Source organism: Anarhichas minor, unplaced genomic scaffold (assembly GCF_050575085.1).
Source record: "Anarhichas minor isolate MPS153535 unplaced genomic scaffold, ASM5057508v1 ptg000003l, whole genome shotgun sequence".
Classification (NCBI taxonomy): domain Eukaryota; kingdom Metazoa; phylum Chordata; class Actinopteri; order Perciformes; family Anarhichadidae; genus Anarhichas; species Anarhichas minor.
The window spans coordinates 5965873-5986643 of NW_027466449.1; the positions used below are offsets into that span (position 1 = coordinate 5965873).

Genomic DNA, 20771 nt, shown 5'->3' on the forward strand with positions numbered 1-20771 from the left:
ACTTCAAACAAACTCTGAAGTTATTTCAAAGTTAAAAAAAAAAAAAACTGAAAGGAAAAGTACTTCTAGATCTTTCATCAGTCGATTCTTACTTGTAGAGCAGGAAATGCTATTCTGAATATAAAAATCAACTGTGCACTGAGGTATATACAGTAAGGTGTAACAAAATGAGAGATATTTGAAAGCCAATATGATGACAGTGAGGATGATGATGACCGTACACACACCTACAAATACAGAGCCCGTGGACTGACCGTGGCCAGGCAGACCCATGCTGCTCGCCAGCTGGTAGAGCCGTTGCTGCTGCTCCTCATAGGGCCCCTGCTCACTGAGCGATGACATCATGCGCCTGTAGTGCTCCTCGGGGCTCATGTGGCCGTGGCTGCCGCCTGCCTCCACCACCGGGCTGTGGGAGTTCTCTGAAGAGAGGAGGGACACTTATATCAATGACTGTCAATATCCACATTTTCAGGGGATAACTACTAACCCGATACTGCGCAGTTTCAAACAGAAGCCAGAGGTCACAGATTTGCAAAATTTGAAGTTGAATACCCGAAATCCCATTTCATGAGATCACTGAACTGAACACAGAACACTACAGTTTAGCAACCCTGCAAAGTATACTTATCTGTTTACCCCAAATAAACAAGAGAAGAACAAAAACTAATACTAGTGAGTCCAAATGTTCTTTATTTAAACACCAGAATGTAATTTGAGTCATTCTGAGCACTGAGATATCTACGGATTCACAATTTGCAGGGTGGAGGTAAATTTGGTAATTTTAGGATAAAAATAATTTCTTACACCGTTTTAATAAAAAACACCACAGAATGCACTCATTACCATTGTAAACCACACATACCAAAGAATTACCCATAATTAATTATATTATCTTTCTGTCTTGCATATTTATTTTATTATTACTGCACTCTGTCGCGAATGCTTCCTCAAATATCAGCCAGAAAAACATGCTTGTACACAGATTATTCATTAAGAAGAACGCAAAGACAGCCCTGATGGACTGGAAACTCCTTTGGATGAAGCTGTACACATACAACCATGCATTGTTAATGGTCGGAGCCTGACCCTAGCACGAACTCGCTAGCTCTGACAGAAAGCACGGAATTATGCATTACTGTTTGCATAAGGTGAAAGGTTTTAAGTAGGGTTGTTTTGCTGTATTGTATTTTAAATATTTTTTTATGCAGACTACAAAAAAAGGCCCCGCTTCTTCCATCATGTGTGTGGTCATGTGGTGTATGATATCCATCTCGCTGTCAGTCCCCATACTTAATCTCTCTCTCTGACCTCCCTCCTCCCTCTCTCTGTCAATAGTAACATGATCTAAGGTATGGTTGGTGGGGGATATGGGGAGGTGTTTTGGGACTTAGAGGAGGGAGAAATAGGATGAGGAGGAGGAGGAGGGAGAAGCAGAGGAAAGCAGGGGTTATTTTTACCACCCTCCTTCTTATTGAAACCTGAGCCTGGCCCCGGGCAGGCGAGCAGGAGTGGCGCTAAGGAGCGGAGGTGGGTTGGAGGTGGTGGTGGAGGAAGCAAGCATGCAAGTATCTCTGTCTCCACTGTCAAGCTCTAGCTAATCCACCCAAGGTCCTCAAGTGTATGTGTATGTGTGTGCACGCAACTAGTCTGCGACTGTCTGAAGTTTTCTCGCTCTCTAAACACAGCAGGGGGTGGCGATTTTGCAGCGGAAAGAAAAACAGACATCATTTACACAGCGGCATCCAATCTCTCCTGCTCCATTCCTACGCTGTGCTACTCCGTCTCCCTCCCTCACAATTTACTTCACGACTTGCATTAGTCATTAAGGGATAGTGTCTGTCGCCGAACTTGGAGGACATGAAGACATGCATAGATAAGGAAACACACATGCAGGTACAGAGTCTGGGTTTGAATGTGGATAGAGCTCAAGGTTAAGACACATGATTTGAAATGGCTTAACTTCATTTCTCTGGCTGCACACACACACACACACACACACACACACACACACACACACACACACACACACACACACACACACACACACACACACACACACACACACACACACACACACACACACACACACACACACACACAGAGTCTTCTTTATCAGTCACCCTCCCTCATGCAAATATACAGAAAATAAAAAATATTTGCAAGCCATATACAGTCGTTGTTTGCTTTAAAAGCCAAAAACCTAACCACGCAGGCAAAAGAGCACAACGTCAAAATAAAAACACACAAGCCCCATTTGCCTTAAGAGGAAGCCAAGCCCTAGTACACACACAGACACGCACACAGAACTCACATCCACATAAAAACCCATGCATCTTTCAGAAGCTGAGTTGTGTCTAAATAAGACTATAATGGCCAGGAATGAGTGCTTCTCTACTCAGAGAAAGAGGCTCCAGGCAGGGCTGTTGTCGGTCAAAGGTTACCCAGGGGGAAAAGGTCAACACTAGGCTCAGGCTGAGCTCTCGACAGCTTAATCTGCACTTACCCTCCCTCCCCCCACACTGAATTTAACCATAATAAAATAACATAATTTGTGTCACTGTACGTGTTTTTTTATGTTTGGCTTACACATGCTCCTGGAGAGTGTGTGTGTCTGTGTGTACATGTTGTTCAGTCGTCTCCAGAGATGAGACTGGATGTGCGGTGAGCTGCCCTTGGTTTCGCGGTTTTGCCTGCTGTATAATGCATCAGTCAGGAAGTCTTCCTCAGGAGCCCAGAGGGACGGCTGTGCCGGCTCCACGCTGGGCGCCTGGTTTCTCGCCACATGAGGGAAAATATGAATAATAGAGGATGGCGACCGGATTGCAGCGCTACAGCGGGGAATTGTCTTGCCAACGTATGCCTTTTTAAGATTTGTTATTTATGTTGTTCCCATGTCACATAGAGAGCAGATGAAAAGGCAATAAAGTTTATATTAGGAATCAGCAGCAAAAATGATTCAATCAACAGGGGCCATTATCTAAGGTATTATAACATTTAGATATTATATTACTTTGTGTTCTGCGTTTGGAGCTACCCCTGGCATTTCCCTACCACTCATGTTCTGTTTTCTTGTTAAAATTGGGACTATTTTCAACTGCAGAGATGTAGTCACAAAATGAAAACTGTTCAGTCAGGCCTGTTGAGTGACCAGAGGAATTCCGCTATTTTACATGGGAAGAAAAAGAGTTTTTATAAATGTAATTTCTCAATGTTTTCAGCAGTACAAATTCTCCTTTTGTGGTGCTCAAAACATCCATCGTATTGGGTTAGCAGCAGAATCTAGCAGACAAAGCTCAGCAGATAAAAACTACTATGTTTTGGTAATTGAAGTGACCCTTTAGTGACTTGATGTGTATCACGCTAACACTGACCACCAGCAGCTAAACCAGTACCACCTCATGTTTCCCTCTTCACTCTGCAGCTTCCATCCTTTCTCTTTGACTTTAACTCAGCCATCCTGTCGTCTTTCCCACAATTTTCACTTATTTTCTGTCAGAAAATGTCCGTCCAAGCACATCTGTAAAGTCACAAATACTCTGCATGGTCTTACCTTTGGGGGATACGCTACGTGACTTCTTGCTGTCAGAGGGACACTCGCTGCTGCTGTTGGGAGAGAAGCTTCTTCTCTTTCCTAGAAGGTCATCTGTAAGCACACAAAGAGAGAAAGAGCGGTAAGCAAAAAAGGCCAAAGTAAAAGCTTGATATTGAAGCTCTGCTCTATGCCTACCTGTATACATGGCGGCTGTTTTGGAAATGCAGATTTAGAAGAGAGGAAGTGGAAAAACAGCCAAAGAGAAAAAAAGAAGTGATGGGTAGAGAGAAAGAGAGCAAGTAAAGCAAGCCACGGGCATCTGGTGATTTGCTTGTTCTGTCAGATACGAGAGGGGGCCTGCACCGCCGTGGATGACAGATCTGCCTGGCTCATTCACGTGTGTGCGTGTTTTTGTCTATTTGAAGGAGGGAGGAGGGCTCCGTCTCTCTGTGTCTCCTCCAACGTCTCTTTCCAACAGTCTGTCTTAAAGTGTTATCACTATTCTTCCTCTCTCTCTTCTCTTTTTCCAGATGTTGGCACAAAAGGCTCTGACTGAACTTAAGTGCACGAGAGCCTCTCAGCTGCTTGGGAAATCACTCTCAGCCTACATTATGTCTATATCAGGTGTTATTTTTAGTTTTTGTACCTCCACGACAGATAGTCTCCTCCTCCTCCCCTCTCTCCTGTTGCTGTCCTCCCCTCATAAACACACTTCTGATCTTCTTGCCTCATTTCTTTGTCTCTCTCTCCTCTTGGTGTGTTTAAAACCTCCTCCCATTAGGAGTTCTCTCTCTCCTCCCATTTACACCCTCCCTGCCTCCGTCTCTTCATCCCTGTTCTCCCTCTCCCTCCTCCCCTGCCACCAAAGAGGAGCATCTAGTGTACAATTATAGCCCCCCCATACTGCCTCCTCCTCCTCCCCTCTCATCCCTCTTTTCCTTCCCACCCAATCGCCTCACCTCCAACCCCCTCATACACACCTCAAATCAATACTGGCCTAATCAGAGAGAGAGGGGATGCAGAGCACATTGCATGCAGTGCCGGCAGGAAGGAAAAGGCTGTTTGTCATTTCTGTTTGTCCTCTCTCTCTCTCTCTCTCTCTCTCTCTCTCTCTCTCTCTCTCTCTCTCTCTCTCTCTCTCTCTCTCTCTCTCTCTCTCTCTCTCTCTCTCTCTCTCTCTCTCTCTCTCTCTCTCTCTCTCTCTCTCTCTCTCTCTCTCTCTCTCTCTCTCTCTCTCTCTCTCTCTCTCTCTCTCACACACTTTTTTTCTCTGACTCGGTTTCTTCCTCCACACAGACAGCCAAGCCACAGCAGCAACTGCTTCCCTTCTTACTCTTTTTTCTCGCTTTCTCTCTCTCACTTCTCGGTGCTTATTTTTAAGGATGGGGAGTGCCCCCCCCCCCTCCCCCTCCCCCTCAAGGAGAATGGATCCTCTCTCTCTCTCTGTCTCTCTTTTTCAACAAAGCAATTTTTCATCATTTGCACAGCAGTGTGGAGAAACAGGTACAAAAAAAAAAAAAAAAAAAAAAAAAAGGTAATTTCGTAGCAATACCCAAGCAAACAACATTTGGCAATTTCTGTCATGTGTCCACTTCTGTGTCCACCTTAGCAACGCATGGACAGTCATCAACAGAGGAGTGAAGCTGGAGTGGAGTCTCACCTTTAATCCTTAACCTATCACCCAAATTTATGTTCTTTCTTCACTATAACAAGACACAGATAGACAGGGACGGGAAAGAGAGACAGACAGACAGACATTTAGACAGGACTCAGAGGATTTTGTTGGGCTGCTGAAGGAGCCCTGGTGTTGATGAGAGGGCGAGTGAGAAAACAAGAAAGGGAGAGAGTGAGGTTCACTAATGATCCAGTGTTTGATGTTGCCTCTCAGGTCCTGAGGAGATCCACTCCTATACCATACTAAGGATACAGTGTAGGGAAGGCGGAAGGCGGAAGGGGGGACGCTAATGGACAAGTCCATAGACACACATATTGAATGTCTTTCATAATTTCTACTTTTTCTGTCAGAACCTTTATATTCTGTTTTTCTTCTCATTTTAAATCATGTTTAGTACTTTTCTTTAAAAAAAAAAAAAACACACAAAAAGATCTCTTATTACTGGAATATTAACAAAGAAAGAGAGAACCCCCATTAGTTAGACCCCCTATTCTAACACACACACAAACATACACACACACACACCCTCTCTCATGATCAAACACACACACACACACACTTGAGTCGTCTCTTGAGCCGACCTCACTCAAGACACTGCGTCTCCTGAGCGAGTGCCCGAGGGCCAGAGATTTGAGGGCGGAAAGCTTTTAAAGCCAATTAAATGGGGCTTCTTAGAGCACCGGCGCTCCCTTTTAATGCCGAACCCTGAGCTCTGCTAGCGTCTACGCTAACACTTTTACTCCCACTAACACTGCTTACAGTCAAGTTTGCTACCCCGAGCATTTCCCTACCACCTGCTTGTTAATACTGCTGAAGAATGAATGGTTATGGAGTCAGGAGTCGACTGTGATTTTACTATCAAAAGAGTGCAATAATGAAGTTAAAACAGCATTAGCTGCTATGATATAGCCCCTTGTTTTTATCATTCCTGGTCAACAAAAACAGGCTAACTTTGTTTCAACCACCCAATATTCAAGCCTCTGCTTCAGTTACTCTTTGCTAGTTAACCTCCTCCTTATCTGCGGTTCCTCCCACTCAGAGAAAAGAGGGATGAAAACAGAGGGACGGATAGAGAAAGAGGAAACAGCAGGAATTAAACCCTTTCCTCTTTCATGTGACACCACCAGGGCGAACCATCAGGCAGGCATTCCTCTTTACTCTCTGATTTCCTCTCCTCCCTCAAACTTTAGTCCTCTTCCTCTCCACTCTCCATCCCATGGAGCGTGGTGACAGCTCAGACAGCCAGACTCCTTAATTCCTCTCTTACTCCGTTAATCTGTCATCTTTATCAGGCCGGTGAAGGGGGGCTGTGCGGAGAGGAGGGGGGGAGTGACAGGCGGGGACGTGGGGTGGGCCGCCAGCCGCAGCCCCCCGATCAATCTCCACATTACAGCTGACAGAATGGTGCTAATAACTTATTGATCCCCCCTCCGTGCGCCGGGGCCTCCGCCGGCCCTGAAAGCCCTGCCATTGATTGGCTTACAGGCCGATGCAGCTGGGAGAGGAGGGGGGGGGAGGGGGGATGGGGGTGGTTGATGGGGATGGGGATGGGGAGAGCGGCGCTTCTGCTCACGCTTCTGCTCACGCTTCTGCTCACGCTGAGGAGAGGATGCGCCACCTCCAACACGTGCAAATGTACACACACAGTAACACTGGTCCACTGTTTGTCATGTTCAATATATTTTCAACAGGAAGAGAGAAATAAAGAGAGAGAGAAGAACACAACTAAAGAAGAAGGAGAAAGGAAATCACGGAGGAAGACTTGTACGTCTAGTCAACTGACTAACGTATGACTGACCTTAACGTGAGAATCTGGGACATATAAATAAATGTCCCCTTTGCAATGCAGTATAGTTATGTAACACAATAAAAACTAAACCTAGTGGCTATTTATGCAAGCTTTTATTTTTGTTGCTCTATAGGCCCTCTGTCGGGTACAGCAGTACGTACTTCCTGTAAAGATCACCTCATGCACATGTAGTGAAGAAGAGATGTTTCTGGGCATCTATTGTTGTGATAGTTACTTGGAAAAAAGTTGTAAATAACAAATGACTTTAAAATTATAATTTGTACAGCACAAGTCACTTTTGAGTTTTTCATGTCAAAATGGAACGAACAAGCAAAGAGAGAAAATGAACCCCCTCAGTGTAATATTAGAACGGTGTTAAACTTACACCTTACAATAAAACATTTCTTCAGTACAGTGGCTTTTGGTAGCCGAAAGTTCAAGCCAGAATATACATATTAATCTTTTTATCAAATCAGTGCTCGAGGAAGGTCACAGGTTATTAAAGGCTAATAAAATTTAAAAGGCACCATCAAATAATTATGTTGAATATCTAACTAAACACAAATTACTTTCTGGATTTAAACTTAAATTAAGTTTCCTTTAAGTGCTCTTAAAAGAAGAAATTTGAATTTTCACTATTTACTCAGCATTTTATTTTGGCACCTGTGAATTTTATCTCTTGACAGAAGCATTAACATGTCTTTATGAACAATAACCCTGCGAAGGCATTATGGTACGGCAGTGCAATTACATTCCTGTTAAGTAGTGGGATGTTTTAAATTATTTACAACCCCCATTGCCCTTTTTGCTTCTGTATGACAGAGCTAATATCAGAAATCCTGGAGTGTTTACTTTTGTTTAGAATTGCCTTTCTATGCTAATCAAGTAATACCTAGCTGGTAATATTTTAAGAGCGATCCTCGCTCACAATCAGTTTGAGAAAGCAGGTCTTGCACAAACATGCTGGGCGGCAGATTCACACGCAAGCAAACATCTAAAACCAGGCATTTAAAACCACACACGGAAAGGTGCACACACAAAAATGTGCTCAAGCCCCAAACCACTGCTACAACCCCCAACCACACACACACACACACACACACACACACACACACACACACACACACACACACACACACACACACACACACACACACACACACACACACACACACACACACACACACAGTAACTGCCTCTGGGAGTCTGAGTGTAGGGAGCTGAGGAGAGAGAGGGAGAGAGAGTGGCGGTCCAAAAACACCTTATCTGCCCGTTTGAGTCTCCAGTCTGACCGCAGAACCACGGTTTACAGTCTCCACAGGCAGCCAGACTCTCAGCGTCGGCGCCCCGGCTCTACCCCTCCCTCCCTCCCCCTCTCGCAGAGCCTCTGAATAGCCAGCGGCTGGGGAGTGAGAGAGCGAATAAGGGAGGGAGGGAGGGAGGGGAGAAGAGAAGGAGGGAGGCAGGCCTCCTGTCTGTCCCTCAGATTTAATTAACGGCCCACTACTGCGCAGAGACGACCCGGCAAGCCTGCTTCCCTTTCCTCCTGACCCACACACACACACAACAACACACAGAGACGTCCGCCGCCATCGCTGCCGCCTGCCCTCCCCTGATACCACCACCGCACTCATTCATCTCTCTTTCCTCTCTCTCTCTCTCTGCACTTCCAAATGTTTCTTCCATCAATGCATCTCGGTCTCTCTCTGCTGCAGACTTTTCCTTAATGTTATCCTTAATTTCTCTCCTATCTTACTCCTCTGCCTCTCACATTTTCTCCGTCCACAGTTTACAGACTGACTTGTGGAGGATAAGTCAAATTGGGGAGTTGACTGACAGAACAGAGTAAACACAGTATTATACAGCAAGCTGCGTTTACTGTCTCATTTATCTCAAAGTGAAATAATCCACTGCTCTAAAAATTCATACACATTACACCCACCTTTATTTGGATGCAAATTTAAACATGTGTTGATTTTGCGTTGGCACATATCTGTATAACTATGTGTTATTTGTGTGTAATTGTGCGTTTCTGAACGTGTGTGCGTCTAATTTCACTGGCAGACAGAGTTGGAGCCAGTGGCTGATCGGATTGGACTTGTTTACGGACGCAGAGTGAGCAGCTTAGGCAGCCTGTTAAATCTCCCTTTAGTGCTCAAACGGACAGATTTTAGGGTCTTGGACCCCCCTTGATGTAGGCCACACTGTGCTCACCCTTTCCTCCATCAACCCCCACCTCTATCCCCTTGTGTTTTCTTCCATTGAAATAACTACTCAGGGCTCTGATTTCTCCATTAACTTTAGCGGCTGATTAGGCCGGTATTTGGGTGGAAATCCGTCACAAACCGTGGTTTAAGACACTGGCTGGATTGGCTGTTGGGCAGTCTAATACCCTCCACCTTCCACCCACCCCGGCTGATATCACAGGCACCGTATGGACAATTAATCTGGCAGACAGAGGAGATGAGCACACAGAGAGAGGGTATGGAGGTGTTGGGTCTGGACTGATTGTGGTTCTAGCTGTGCCTCTGGCTAATGTTATAAGAAGGGACAGGGTCAAACCCAGGGCACCATTGGAGCGAGGTATGGTCTTCACTGATAACGAGACAACTCATTTGTTAATAAGGGGTGAATGTATTTGTTTAAAATGTGGGACTAATGGGATGTTTATAATTCAGCTGATTTTTTTTTATGATCAGTATTTTAGATTTACATGTTTCCTGTTTGCAAAAGTCAACAGAATGTAAAAAAAAAGATAAACTATTACAGTTTACATTGATAATAATTTCTATAATTCAATTCATCTGACTTTCATGGGTTGAACCTTGAGAAAAGACATCCTGACAAACATTTTGAACAGGAAAAAATAATAATACAAGAGCCTACAACACTCATCCAAAAAGTGTGACATATATCAGTTGAAAGCTGTTTCAATAAGTATTGACAATATAATACTTTTAAATATGCAATGACATGATAATGTGTTCGGGTTGCTTGTGAAGCATTGTTGCACTCAATTATACCTTGTTGCGATACAGTAGATGACACAAACGTATGTCATGAAAGTCGGTACAGTGTGGCAGTACAGTACAGCACAGTAGCTTGACTGCTGAATAGAGATATCCACAGAGGCTGTTTTACAAACATATGTCTTTGAAGGAGACACAATATCCTCATACAAGCTACTTGACAAATAGCTGTGATTAAATGCTGTCTGTGTTCTGTCTGTAAGCCGTAAGAAAAGCTCTTAGCACGTGCACACCACGGTTCCTCTGCTCACAAGAAACTGGATTAATGGCAAACAAAGCTATTTATTCAGAAGTAATTTAAAACAGGGGGTTTAACAAAAAGTGTGGCAGAGAATGTGGGAAGACCATTAAGTAATCAAATTGAGAGCGACCTCCAGGAATGAGTAATAAGCTTATGTTAAATTCCCCCAAATCACACAAATTAGGGTAAATTAAATGGATAATGACACATTTACATATGTTACAGGAGATGTAAAGGGGAGTATATCATCAGTCTAAATGCAAAGGCAGAAAGAGAGACATTTAAAATAAAATAAAAAGTAAGAAAACATCCTGGCAAACCTTTAAACACACACGCAGCGTCACTGGGGGTCCTACCTGTGTGTCCAGTACTGGTGTTGTGGTCGGAGGCTGACTGGTCCTCGGGCATGCCGTGCTGTCTGGTGTGGTGCAGGTTGGAGATGATTGTAGAGAGGTCACTGTCACGACTGTAGTGCACGCACGCACGCACACACACACACACACACACACACACACACACACACACACACACACACACACACACACACACACACACACACACACACACACACACACACACACACACACACACACACACACACACACAGAGGAAAGGGAGGACAAACACAGTTAAAAGCAGCCCCAAAGAAACTTAATTCCACAACGCAATCCAAACCAGTGTGTGATAAATCAGCAGCGCATAAATTCATACTATTTCATGCACTATTTACCACAAAAATCCTCCAGCCAGACAGACAATACCTCTAGCTACAAGTGGCCGTCCTATCAACCGGCTCTTAGCTCCGAGGTGTGTAATACACTCTGACAGACTACCGCACCCAGCACTTTTGTGTCTCATCCCTACTCATCTTCCACACTAAGATGTATTAACGAACATATTCACAACTCATAAGTAGTTTAGCAGCTTAAAACCTGATTATGGCTCTTTATAACTCGGGCCGCCAACTGCTGTTTTAGAGAAAAATGGCAATTGAATAATGCTTAAAGAAAGATGATGAAAAAAGAAATATCCATTAATCCTTGAACATGTCTTACTTACTTATTAGTAATAAAATATCTAAAAGACAACGCAATGAATCTGTGTTATATGGTTATATGACACTGGGCTTCGGGTCTTCTCTTCTACTGTCGCGCCTGCACTTCAACAGGAGGCCCTTCACAACAAAACTATCCACAAGAGTCTCTCAAACCCTCTGTCCTGTCCTTCAGCACCCAAAGGAGGAGCAGGAGGTGGGTTCACAGATTAGGCCCAGATCTGGTTGGAGCCACGCTGCCTGTCCAAAGGCTTCACCAGCTGCCTTTCTTACCTCCCCACACCAGTAGACTCAAACAACAACCGTGTCATGAAGGAATTTCATTTGCAATCTGATTACCATCCTGGTTGCATTAAATGGCCCAATGAAGGGAAATAAGTGCTTAGCGTTTGAGAGGAGTATAGCAGCCGTGCACCAATGTAGTTACAAGGTAATAGCAAACAGCTTGTGTGGTAGGAGAGGTGCAGGGTTGAATATGTTTTAGGCAACAGTCTGAATATCATTTACTGTTTACCACATGGAAGAACATCCCAAAGCCCAAATGAACAGGAAACTTCATGTACACTGTGATTTTCTCCACATAATACGCCTAAAACATGCAGTTTTAAACATGTCAGTTGGTTGGTATCAGCATCCTCTCGTCTCAGTGGGAATCTCGATTAAAGGCGTAACTGGCAACTTTATTGAAAGCAGAGTCATCTATGAAGGGGGTCTGGTATGACACAGCAAGCACAGTTTATGGGACAGAAGCGGTGAATGGTTCTTAGCTGCCACCACTATGACGAGGCCACACTGTTTGCGGCTGCTGGATTTGGGTTTTTACAGTCCCATGATTACAGGCTCCTGCTGTAATGTCAGGCTGTCGGTTGCCAAGCTGTTTTCCACACGCTAACAGAAAAGACGGAGGAAAGCTCGGAGGGCCTAATGCCGGCCTCACCGGTCACCTTTCAGTCACAGAGAACCAATGACTCAGAGAACGGTCTCAGACAAAACAGACACCGCCGGCTGCTAAGCAAGGAGACGCTTGATTGGACTGTAACTGCAAACTTTTCAGACTAATGATAGACTTCTTTTTATAGAGTGTAACTTGCTAAAATTAGTAGCTATCTGTGTCTGTCTGAGAGCCCAATGCTTTTTTTTTAAGAATAAAATGAGGTGCAGGGTTTAAAGTCATATAATGTTCTGCGTCACCCAGTGACAACAAAGCACAAATCACACACACTGCAGTTCCACACGCTCCACTGTGAGAAACTGCAGCCAAATCCATCAGCCAGCTAGCTACGTTATAACACCACCCTCTGTCCATCATTTAAAGTGATCATGATAATGCCATCCTGAACTTCTCAGAGAGGTGATGGGGTTATTATCCTGTGGCGAAGTAGCCGCTCTAAGCCATGAACGGCAAGGACATTGTTAGTAGGGTAATTAGCACACTTTTCCTGAGCTGTCCCGCCTCGGCTTGGGCTAATGAGGTCCTAGCCCTATCCCTGACCACCCACAACCCCTTCCCCCCTTCTTTCTCTGGGTGGAGGCAAGGTCACACTCAAGCCCTGGAAGACGAGGAAGGGGGGTGTGGATGGTGTTTAAAGCCCAGTCACCTGAGTCAGCGCTCCCTAAGGAGCTCCTAGGGCCGGGGTTAGCATGGAAGGACGGGGGCCTCGGAGAGGATGGAGATGGGTTGGGCTGGGGGGTGTATTGTGGCTGTCGTGCCTGATAGCAAAGAAGGACATGAGCTGCTTTCTTATCGCCCAGGTGCACGCCGGAGACAATCATCTCATCCTCAGCTCATCCCTAAACCGGTCAATACCGCACCTCTCATCTCCGGCCACAGGACAGACACACTGACCCAGACACTCGGAAGACTAATATGTGTTAATACTCAACGTCTGTCATGGATACCACTGGTATGCAGTATTACTGAGATGATACCGCAAAGCCTGTATAACTAACCACATTTCCACTAGGGCTGGCTATCAATTTAAAAGACTAAAGTTTAGGTGCCGATACCAAAACAATACATTTTTCATTACCTTAGTTTGGGGAATATAATCATGTTTTAAGTCCTTTTTTATCCGTGGTAAATAAAGGTTGATTAAAGTGAATATATTGTCTAAACTTAGAAACTTTACTGCTTTAGGTCAGCACATTTCGGATCAAAGAATCGAGGGAAAAATGTCTAAAATTCAGACCATGGATTCAATGCTTGGAACTTAGATACTCGATACATTTCAGACAATAATTTCTACTGCTTTTTCAATGCTTCTGGTCTATGAATTCAAAATACTCTTATCACTTATCGTAGTCCCTGCAACTCAATATTACAGAATGATGGAAATTATTTTTTCACAGTGATGGAAAGTAAAGTCAGTATTGCTGAATCATGTGTTTCGATAAAGCCAAAAAAATAAAAACTATTTCAGTAAAAACTGAATGTCTGCCAGATCATTTGTTGGGGCTCTTTCTTTTGTTAAGAAAAGGTTGTGCTCCCTTCTACTATTACAGTAGGAGCTACTTTTCAAAATGGTCCAAACAACATGAAAAAACTCTTCTCCTGGCAAAGGCTGTCGCCTCAGTGTAAATGCCCAGTAGTGGCCCGCTGTGGCATTGGCACGTGGAGCTGAGGTGGCGGGGCTCGAGGTCACAGTGTGAGTTGGCAGAAGCTGGCAGCCCAGGCACCCTGACGCCATGTCTCACACCACCACTGGGAAAGTGCTGACAGACAGACAGCAGGGATGTGAAGGTGGAGGAGTGGAGGAGGAGGAGTGGGAGAGAGAGGGAGAGAGACAGAGAAGAGAGAGAGACAGGTCGCAAGCACTGTGAACATCTGGTGCTCGCAGGTTTACTGTGTTCCCTCCTCTGCTCTCAAGACAACAGCCCGAACACAGAGCCAACTCCAACCTGCACAGTTGGCCCACAGCAACATTCAAATAGTACCAGGCAATATGTAATATTCAACAACCACAGCATGGTAAAATATGGACTTGGGCAAAATGCTGAAATAAAGAAGGAATGAGTAAAGTTTCTATGATGCTCTGAAGGGAAAAAAATATAACGAAAGTCTTTTACTTAAGAAATGCCTACGCTTTAGGCACGTGAAGCTTAAAGCAGGAATATTGATCTCTTCCATATACGTTTTATGTTTTGTCCGATTCCTACAAGCAACGTAAACACAATTGTCATGCTGCTCACAGTTGGATCGAAAGGCAACCCGTAACTGGGAACCCTGCAAGCAGAGGGGGTAATGAATAAATAGAGAAATAGATACATAAATAACTAAGAGTAGCCTGGCTTCACTTGGGCTTCCCTTCTCCTTGTTGTTCTTCTGCTGTAAAGGCTGACATGAGGTCAATAAGGCAGCCAAGGGAGGAAAGAAAAGTACAATAGAACTAGTATGAGGTAAGTCCGCCATGTTGCATTTAAGTTCCCCTGCACTGAGCCATGCACACACTGCTGGTTTTACTGTTAATGTCTCCTCTGGCTCACACTTTATGAGCCATCATTATTACTTGTATCTTCTTTTTCTAATTCTGAAAAAAATCAACTGTTTTAGGGAACATTTGGATGAAAAAAGGAAGTTGTAGTTACAGTGTGAGGTAATCCTTTCGAGCTTTCAAAGAGCAAACTGTTGTACTGTAGATCCCGTATGAGGCTAAAGCTCTTAATGTCTCCAGCTCATTTCAACATACTGTATCACAGAACATGGACAGTCAACACTGGACACGATGAACCTCGTGCTTCCAGCCAATGCCAAATCTCAGACTAAATTGCTGGAATACTGCTGACTATCTTTTTGTTGCTGCTGTTTTGATAGGGCAGTGTTTTTTTTTTCCGTTGACTCCCTGTGTGGAAACAACCAACGTTAGCTGCTAGCCAACGCCCAATCAACTACTAAATTGCTGTGACTCTGTTGCCATGGTTGCCATGCGTGTAAACAAAGCCAAAAAAATTCTTGAAGCGGAAAGCTCCTCTAGAAAGCTATAAAACCTCCAAGCTCACTAATTAGTGCTTTAGGGGAGAGCCATTTCCAGTAATTTCACACTGTCCGTGACCTCCTACTGGCATAAGGCAATGACACAGTTGTTCAATAAAGCCAGAGGACAGAATGTCAAATGCAATAGCAGCTAACTCAGCATCACTGTCTCTCCTTCTCTGTGGTTATTGCACAGATTAAGTACAGAGCATTATTAACAAATGCGAGCCAATGCTGCTCCATGAAAACATCTATTTTCATGCAGATAGGTAGGCTGTAAAGAGAAACTAAAAAAACCCTGTGCTGGTAAGAAGTAATATCAGATTATTCTTAATGTTTATGAATGTAAGCTTCCGTTTGCTTCTAATTTTACGAATCAGCCTTTTATATGCATGGACCTGCAGCAAACACACCATGGTTTTCTCTCAATGAGCCCCAAAGCTCACACTTCCTAAACATTTCACGGGGGTAAAACTGGAGAAACACAATCAAGCAGACGACAATTCAAGGCTAAAACCAGGTCTATCAGAAGTACGCCCACAAGGACTCCAACTATAACCTTGCTGCTGAAGACAGAGACGCCAATCCAAAATAATGAGATGGGATGTTAGCAGGTTATTGTGAATTCAGTATGTTGCTTGTTTCGATCAGCTTTCCTCCCTGCTGAGTGGAGGAGCACAGGACAAGATGGCCCTGACATGGGGAGGCCCAGTGTTTGCCACTGACAGTCGGCCTATGTTGTTGCTTTTGTAGGAAGAAGCATTTGCATAATGCAAGTGATCAAGTAGCAAAACTGAAAACTGCTTTCGCTTGTTTTGGTGAATGTTGATAACAATAATTGGTTTGGTGGATTTATTTTTTCTTTCTACAAGGCAAAAGCTGAAAGACAGACGTCAGCGGGCGTAACTTATAAAATCCATGTTGGTTGCCGGGTAATTACCCAGACTCTCAGTCAGCACTTTTCAATCAAAGCCTTGTTATCTACGGCCAACTGAAACAAACACTAAGGTAGTGTTTTGCCCTCGAGTAAGACGGTAAAAAGTTCGGTATTAAATATTTAGTCCCTGAGATGAATCCATAAATCAGTGTTAACGAAAGCCAGATGCAAACAATCTGCAGCACTGATACCAAGGCAAAACACCAAAGGTGATAACAAAACGAGATTTTGTTATCACCTTGCAGTTGTTGTGTTAAATTAGACTTTGGTTCCGACACCCCAAGGAGCTTCTGTACAGAACTTATTGTGATAACGATCATTTGGCAGCCTTTCAGTCTCTAGATACTCCGTGTGCTTACTCAGCAGGACAAGAGCAGATCTATGGAGCAGCAAGTAAACTAATTGTCTCTAGAGCCAGCGAATATTAACATTAATCCGGTTAAAAGAAGGTGGACCGCTGTATAATGAACTTGAGAGGACGTCCGGATGAGAATGATGAGCGATGAAAGCAGCACTTGTTGACACCGACATACAAATCCTCTTGATGCAAAAGCAGCCGCCTGAACTAACCAAACAATCTACTCTATAACTAAAATAACAAATATCTATATGCAGAGCTGAATGTCTAAAGTATCTCTTAATGTAATGCCACCTGAAGTTAATTTTCTGCATGAAGAATTATGTTAGGATAAAAACATTTGGATAAACAATTGCTGCTTTGATGTGCCCATGTCGATTAAAGTGCAGTTACAGTAGGTAACGCTGTGCTGCCGCCAGCCTTGATGATGTGTGGATGAGACAGCACAGATACGCTCACACATGTATACAGAGGCCCTTTATTTTTCACATCCATTGGCCAAATCCAATTTGTTAAGACCCTTCTACGACTCACTTACGAAGCTGCGGTCAATAGAAATCACATTTCCGTGATTGGACATCCCATTATCCCGTTCGTCCAGACCCCGCGCTGGGGGATAAAGCAGGGCTGAGACGGATGCCCAGGACAGACCGGAGCTGCGGCTCCAGCGAGTCCGTCGCCTTTCAAAGGGTAAAAGCCTGACATATTAGTCATAAGTGTTCTTTAAATTCATTATCATCTTAACACGCCAGCGGCACAAGTGTCAGGGGGAGGGGAAGCCCTCTTAAATGAGGTTAGCGGATCCATTTAAAGCTTCACAGTTGCCGTGCTGTCCGCCGTGTCACACGCAAGTCTCGAGACATAAAAAAACATCCCCTCCTGTAATGAGGTTGGACGAGCTGCTTATAATACAGCTGGGGACTTTCTGAGGTTAATCAATGAACAGCTTCTGCATTATATCTGTCCATAGTCTGTCATGTACATACCAAGTTTATTCCATATTGAAAATGTCTTAATTTCTGTCACTTAAAATGGATCAAACTAATGATTGTAAAAGGAGCAAATAATGTTTTTAAAAATCCCAACAAGGCAGACTGTACGCCATCAGAGAGGGAGCGCCGTCTTTCAAAACTATTTCATTCATCTTAATGTGGTGACCTCACTGTAACCCTGCATGTGTGTATTTGCAAGTCTGAAGATATGAACATGATTACTCACTTGAATCCAAACAGGCTTTGAGTAAAAGCAGTTCACATTTTTATGACAAACCCAATCTACTACAACTCCTGAGCACTCCTCTGTATCCATTCTGTCCATTTGTCAAACAGCAATTTACTGATTCACACGAAGATGCGACGTTGTTTGGTTTCGCAAAATAAACCACTGACATTTTTGAAAACATTTGTGGTATTTTTATGGTTTGATGCCAACTAGTTGTCAAAAATAACAATGGCAACACTGACACAAAACAGACGTTCCTGTCAAGAATTTTGCGTCCCTCTTGATTTGATTAAAATAACAACAAGACTAAACTAGTGTGACGGATGAGGATCCAGAGACCGTGCATGTTTTTGAGGCAGCATATACTACTTCTCCTATTAATCTAAGTCTGGCTCACCAAGTCTTGTTTTATTTTTAGTCATTTCATACCATGAGCCCTAAAATCTTTTGAAAATTTAAATCGTGCTGCACAATGCATATCACAGTGATCACAGATTCCAAAGCTAGTTATTTCATAACCATTTCAAAACGTTCTTTACACTGAGGCTGAAAAAGTGCAATAACATGACATGAAAACGCAACAGCAACATCTTATGAATGTTTTATATCAAACACTCGGTGATCAAACCGCTGCCAAGCACAGCATGGGATGCAATGAAGCAGACGCTGGTGACTCAGGTGACTCAGTCTTTCAATATCAAGTCACGACAGATACACGGAGACTTGGGAGGAGCAACAAAACACAAATCAACAAACTAATTAAAACATTCAACATTGGAGGACGCACCCTTCAATAAGACATCCCAAAGCAAAAGCTGTAGGTTTATTTTTGAAACACGGTTCTTTGTCTGTTCATCTCAAAATGTGTCCCTAACAACTCTAAACTATCCTAAAAATCACTTTCAGTGACTTCTGAGGAGTCAAAAATATAAAGTTCCATCCTTCTGCTTTCAGACAAAATCTGACAAAACAGAGGACTCATTACGATAAATAATAATGCTTTGGCAACATTGTTTTTTTTAACTTTCATGCCAGGAAAGCTACATTGTATATTGTATGTAAGAAGTTAAATTAAAAGGTCTAGGATATCAACTGGTATAACAACATGGGACCAAAACATCAAACACGCTTGGGCTGTCCTTCAAACTACATTGAAGTCATGACCATAGAAGTCACAGGTGCCTCACCTCTTTCTCATGATACTGTAATGCAACTCGTCCTCTTGTTTGATGTGGGCATGATCCCCACTGGCTCGCTCGCTGCCTTCACTGTCGTCACTGCTGAAGATGGAGGCCAGCTCCTTCTTGGGCACCCGGTTGGGGGGAAGGGGGATGGTGCGTTTCTCAGCCAAACGTCCACGGTTCTGCACAGCAAGGCACAAAAAAAAAACGAGACTTTAGCAACAGGATTCATGTATAACGTGTCAGATTGTTGAACGCATTCCTCAATTTGCTTGGCATTTTTTATGGATTTGATCATTTGCAAGAGCCCTTTGTATTTGTATTGCAGCACATTGAGTTCTCTCTGAAAATGTAAACTGGACAAATCAAGACGGATCTTGGTTTTACTTTGCAGAATTTACACGATATTTTGTGTTCTGTTGTCCTGCTTACTAAAACACCTCGTAAAAAAAATACATTAAATCAGTAATTGTCAACCAGGGGTACCTTCTGCAGTTGCCATGATTGGTATGTCGAAAGATTGTGGAGTAGCTCTTGAGATTGCAATTTGATAAAAATGTATATCATATATCCACACATTGAGTCAGATGTAACACATAACACTTCCTGTTAAGAGCACAGAAGTGATTGATAAACAGTCGAAATCATCCGACACTTCAAGGGATACAAGGATGCAAACTTGACCAAAATGACCTTAACAGTTAAGACAGTTCAATTGTATGAAGATAAACTACTACAACAAAATATACTTCTATTTAATTAACAGTGTTAAATAACATCCTGGTGTAAATCAGTTCAATTCATGAGCACATTTGTAAGAGGTACTCTGGTCCAAAGGTCAACCGGGTATATCTGCATTAACAGAGGAGCTTCCTTTAGAAACAAGCTGTTTCTTGCACCAGCACAAAACACTGAACTCACGTTCGGTATACTTTTACTCTAAAACCAAACTGATGGGGAGAAAAGTTGGTTGGTGGTGGTTGGTTGATTTTGCTCCAAAGCTGCCAGGATAAGGCCGAGAACCGAAAGGATAAAGAGGAGAGAGCGGCCCTAGGGGCATCAGGAAGTGAAGCTGGGCGACCTTTAATGTGACCTGAAGAGGTCACTGCAGATTAACATGGTCCTATCACAGAGAGAAGATAGGAGGGGGAGAGGAGTAGAGGAGCAGAGATGGAGGAAGTAGAAGAGATTGAGCCGGGGGAGGAAATTGGCACAAGGGACGGATAGGCTGAGGAGAAAAGTTAACAGAGAAGAGAGGGAGAGCAGATGTGGCTTTGTACAGGTGAGAGTGGGTGAGAAAAAGATACAGAAATTAAATCAAAACATGAGAGAGAGAAAGCTCCACAGAAGTAAGGTCTGTCCGGTGTGGAGTGGAGTTGGATTTGAAACTATATCCCCCCCCCCCCCCTCCTCTCTCTCTGTGCTTACATCTCTACTCTTCCTCCCGGACGCCTTTAAGCCCTCCAGCTATCCCTTCCACCACACGCAACCCCGCTCCTCCCCACTCCCTCCTTCCCTCACTCCTTCCATCCCAGGAAGCGCGGCAGCATGAGTGGCAGGCGGGGGCAGGAGGAGGGATTTGGGGGCTCCTAGCCAAGAGGCAAACAGGTGCAGCCCCTCTGGAGTCTCTCAAATGGCAGACATTAAAAGGAGTTGGGGGGGTGGAAGACAGAGAAAGATGAAAACATCCCCTAGGATGAGCAGGCCACAGAGTTCTGCACATTTCTCTCCTTTCTCTTTTTTATCGTGCCTTGCCAGAAAAGAGGGTTTTTTCCTCCTTCTTC

The 20771-nt window shown here is 43.8% G+C and overlaps 1 protein-coding gene across 6 annotated transcripts in view; it reads right to left on the minus strand.

Moving 5' to 3' along the window:
• The window catches only part of samd11 (sterile alpha motif domain containing 11), a 49462-nt gene that overhangs the window by 18698 nt on the left and 9993 nt on the right, over window positions 1-20771 (minus strand). For 5 of the 6 annotated variants that reach the window (XM_076095007.1, XM_076095018.1, XM_076095042.1 and 2 more), the window contains 4 exons: window positions 18994-19169; window positions 10623-10732; window positions 3551-3643; window positions 228-419 (listed from right to left, as the gene is read on the minus strand). In XM_076095007.1, the coding sequence (XP_075951122.1) occupies window positions 228-419; window positions 3551-3643; window positions 10623-10732; window positions 18994-19169 (571 nt within the window). The remainder of the gene's footprint in view (window positions 1-227; window positions 420-3550; window positions 3644-10622; window positions 10733-18993; window positions 19170-20771) is intronic. The other variant, XM_076095014.1, reaches the window with a different exon arrangement.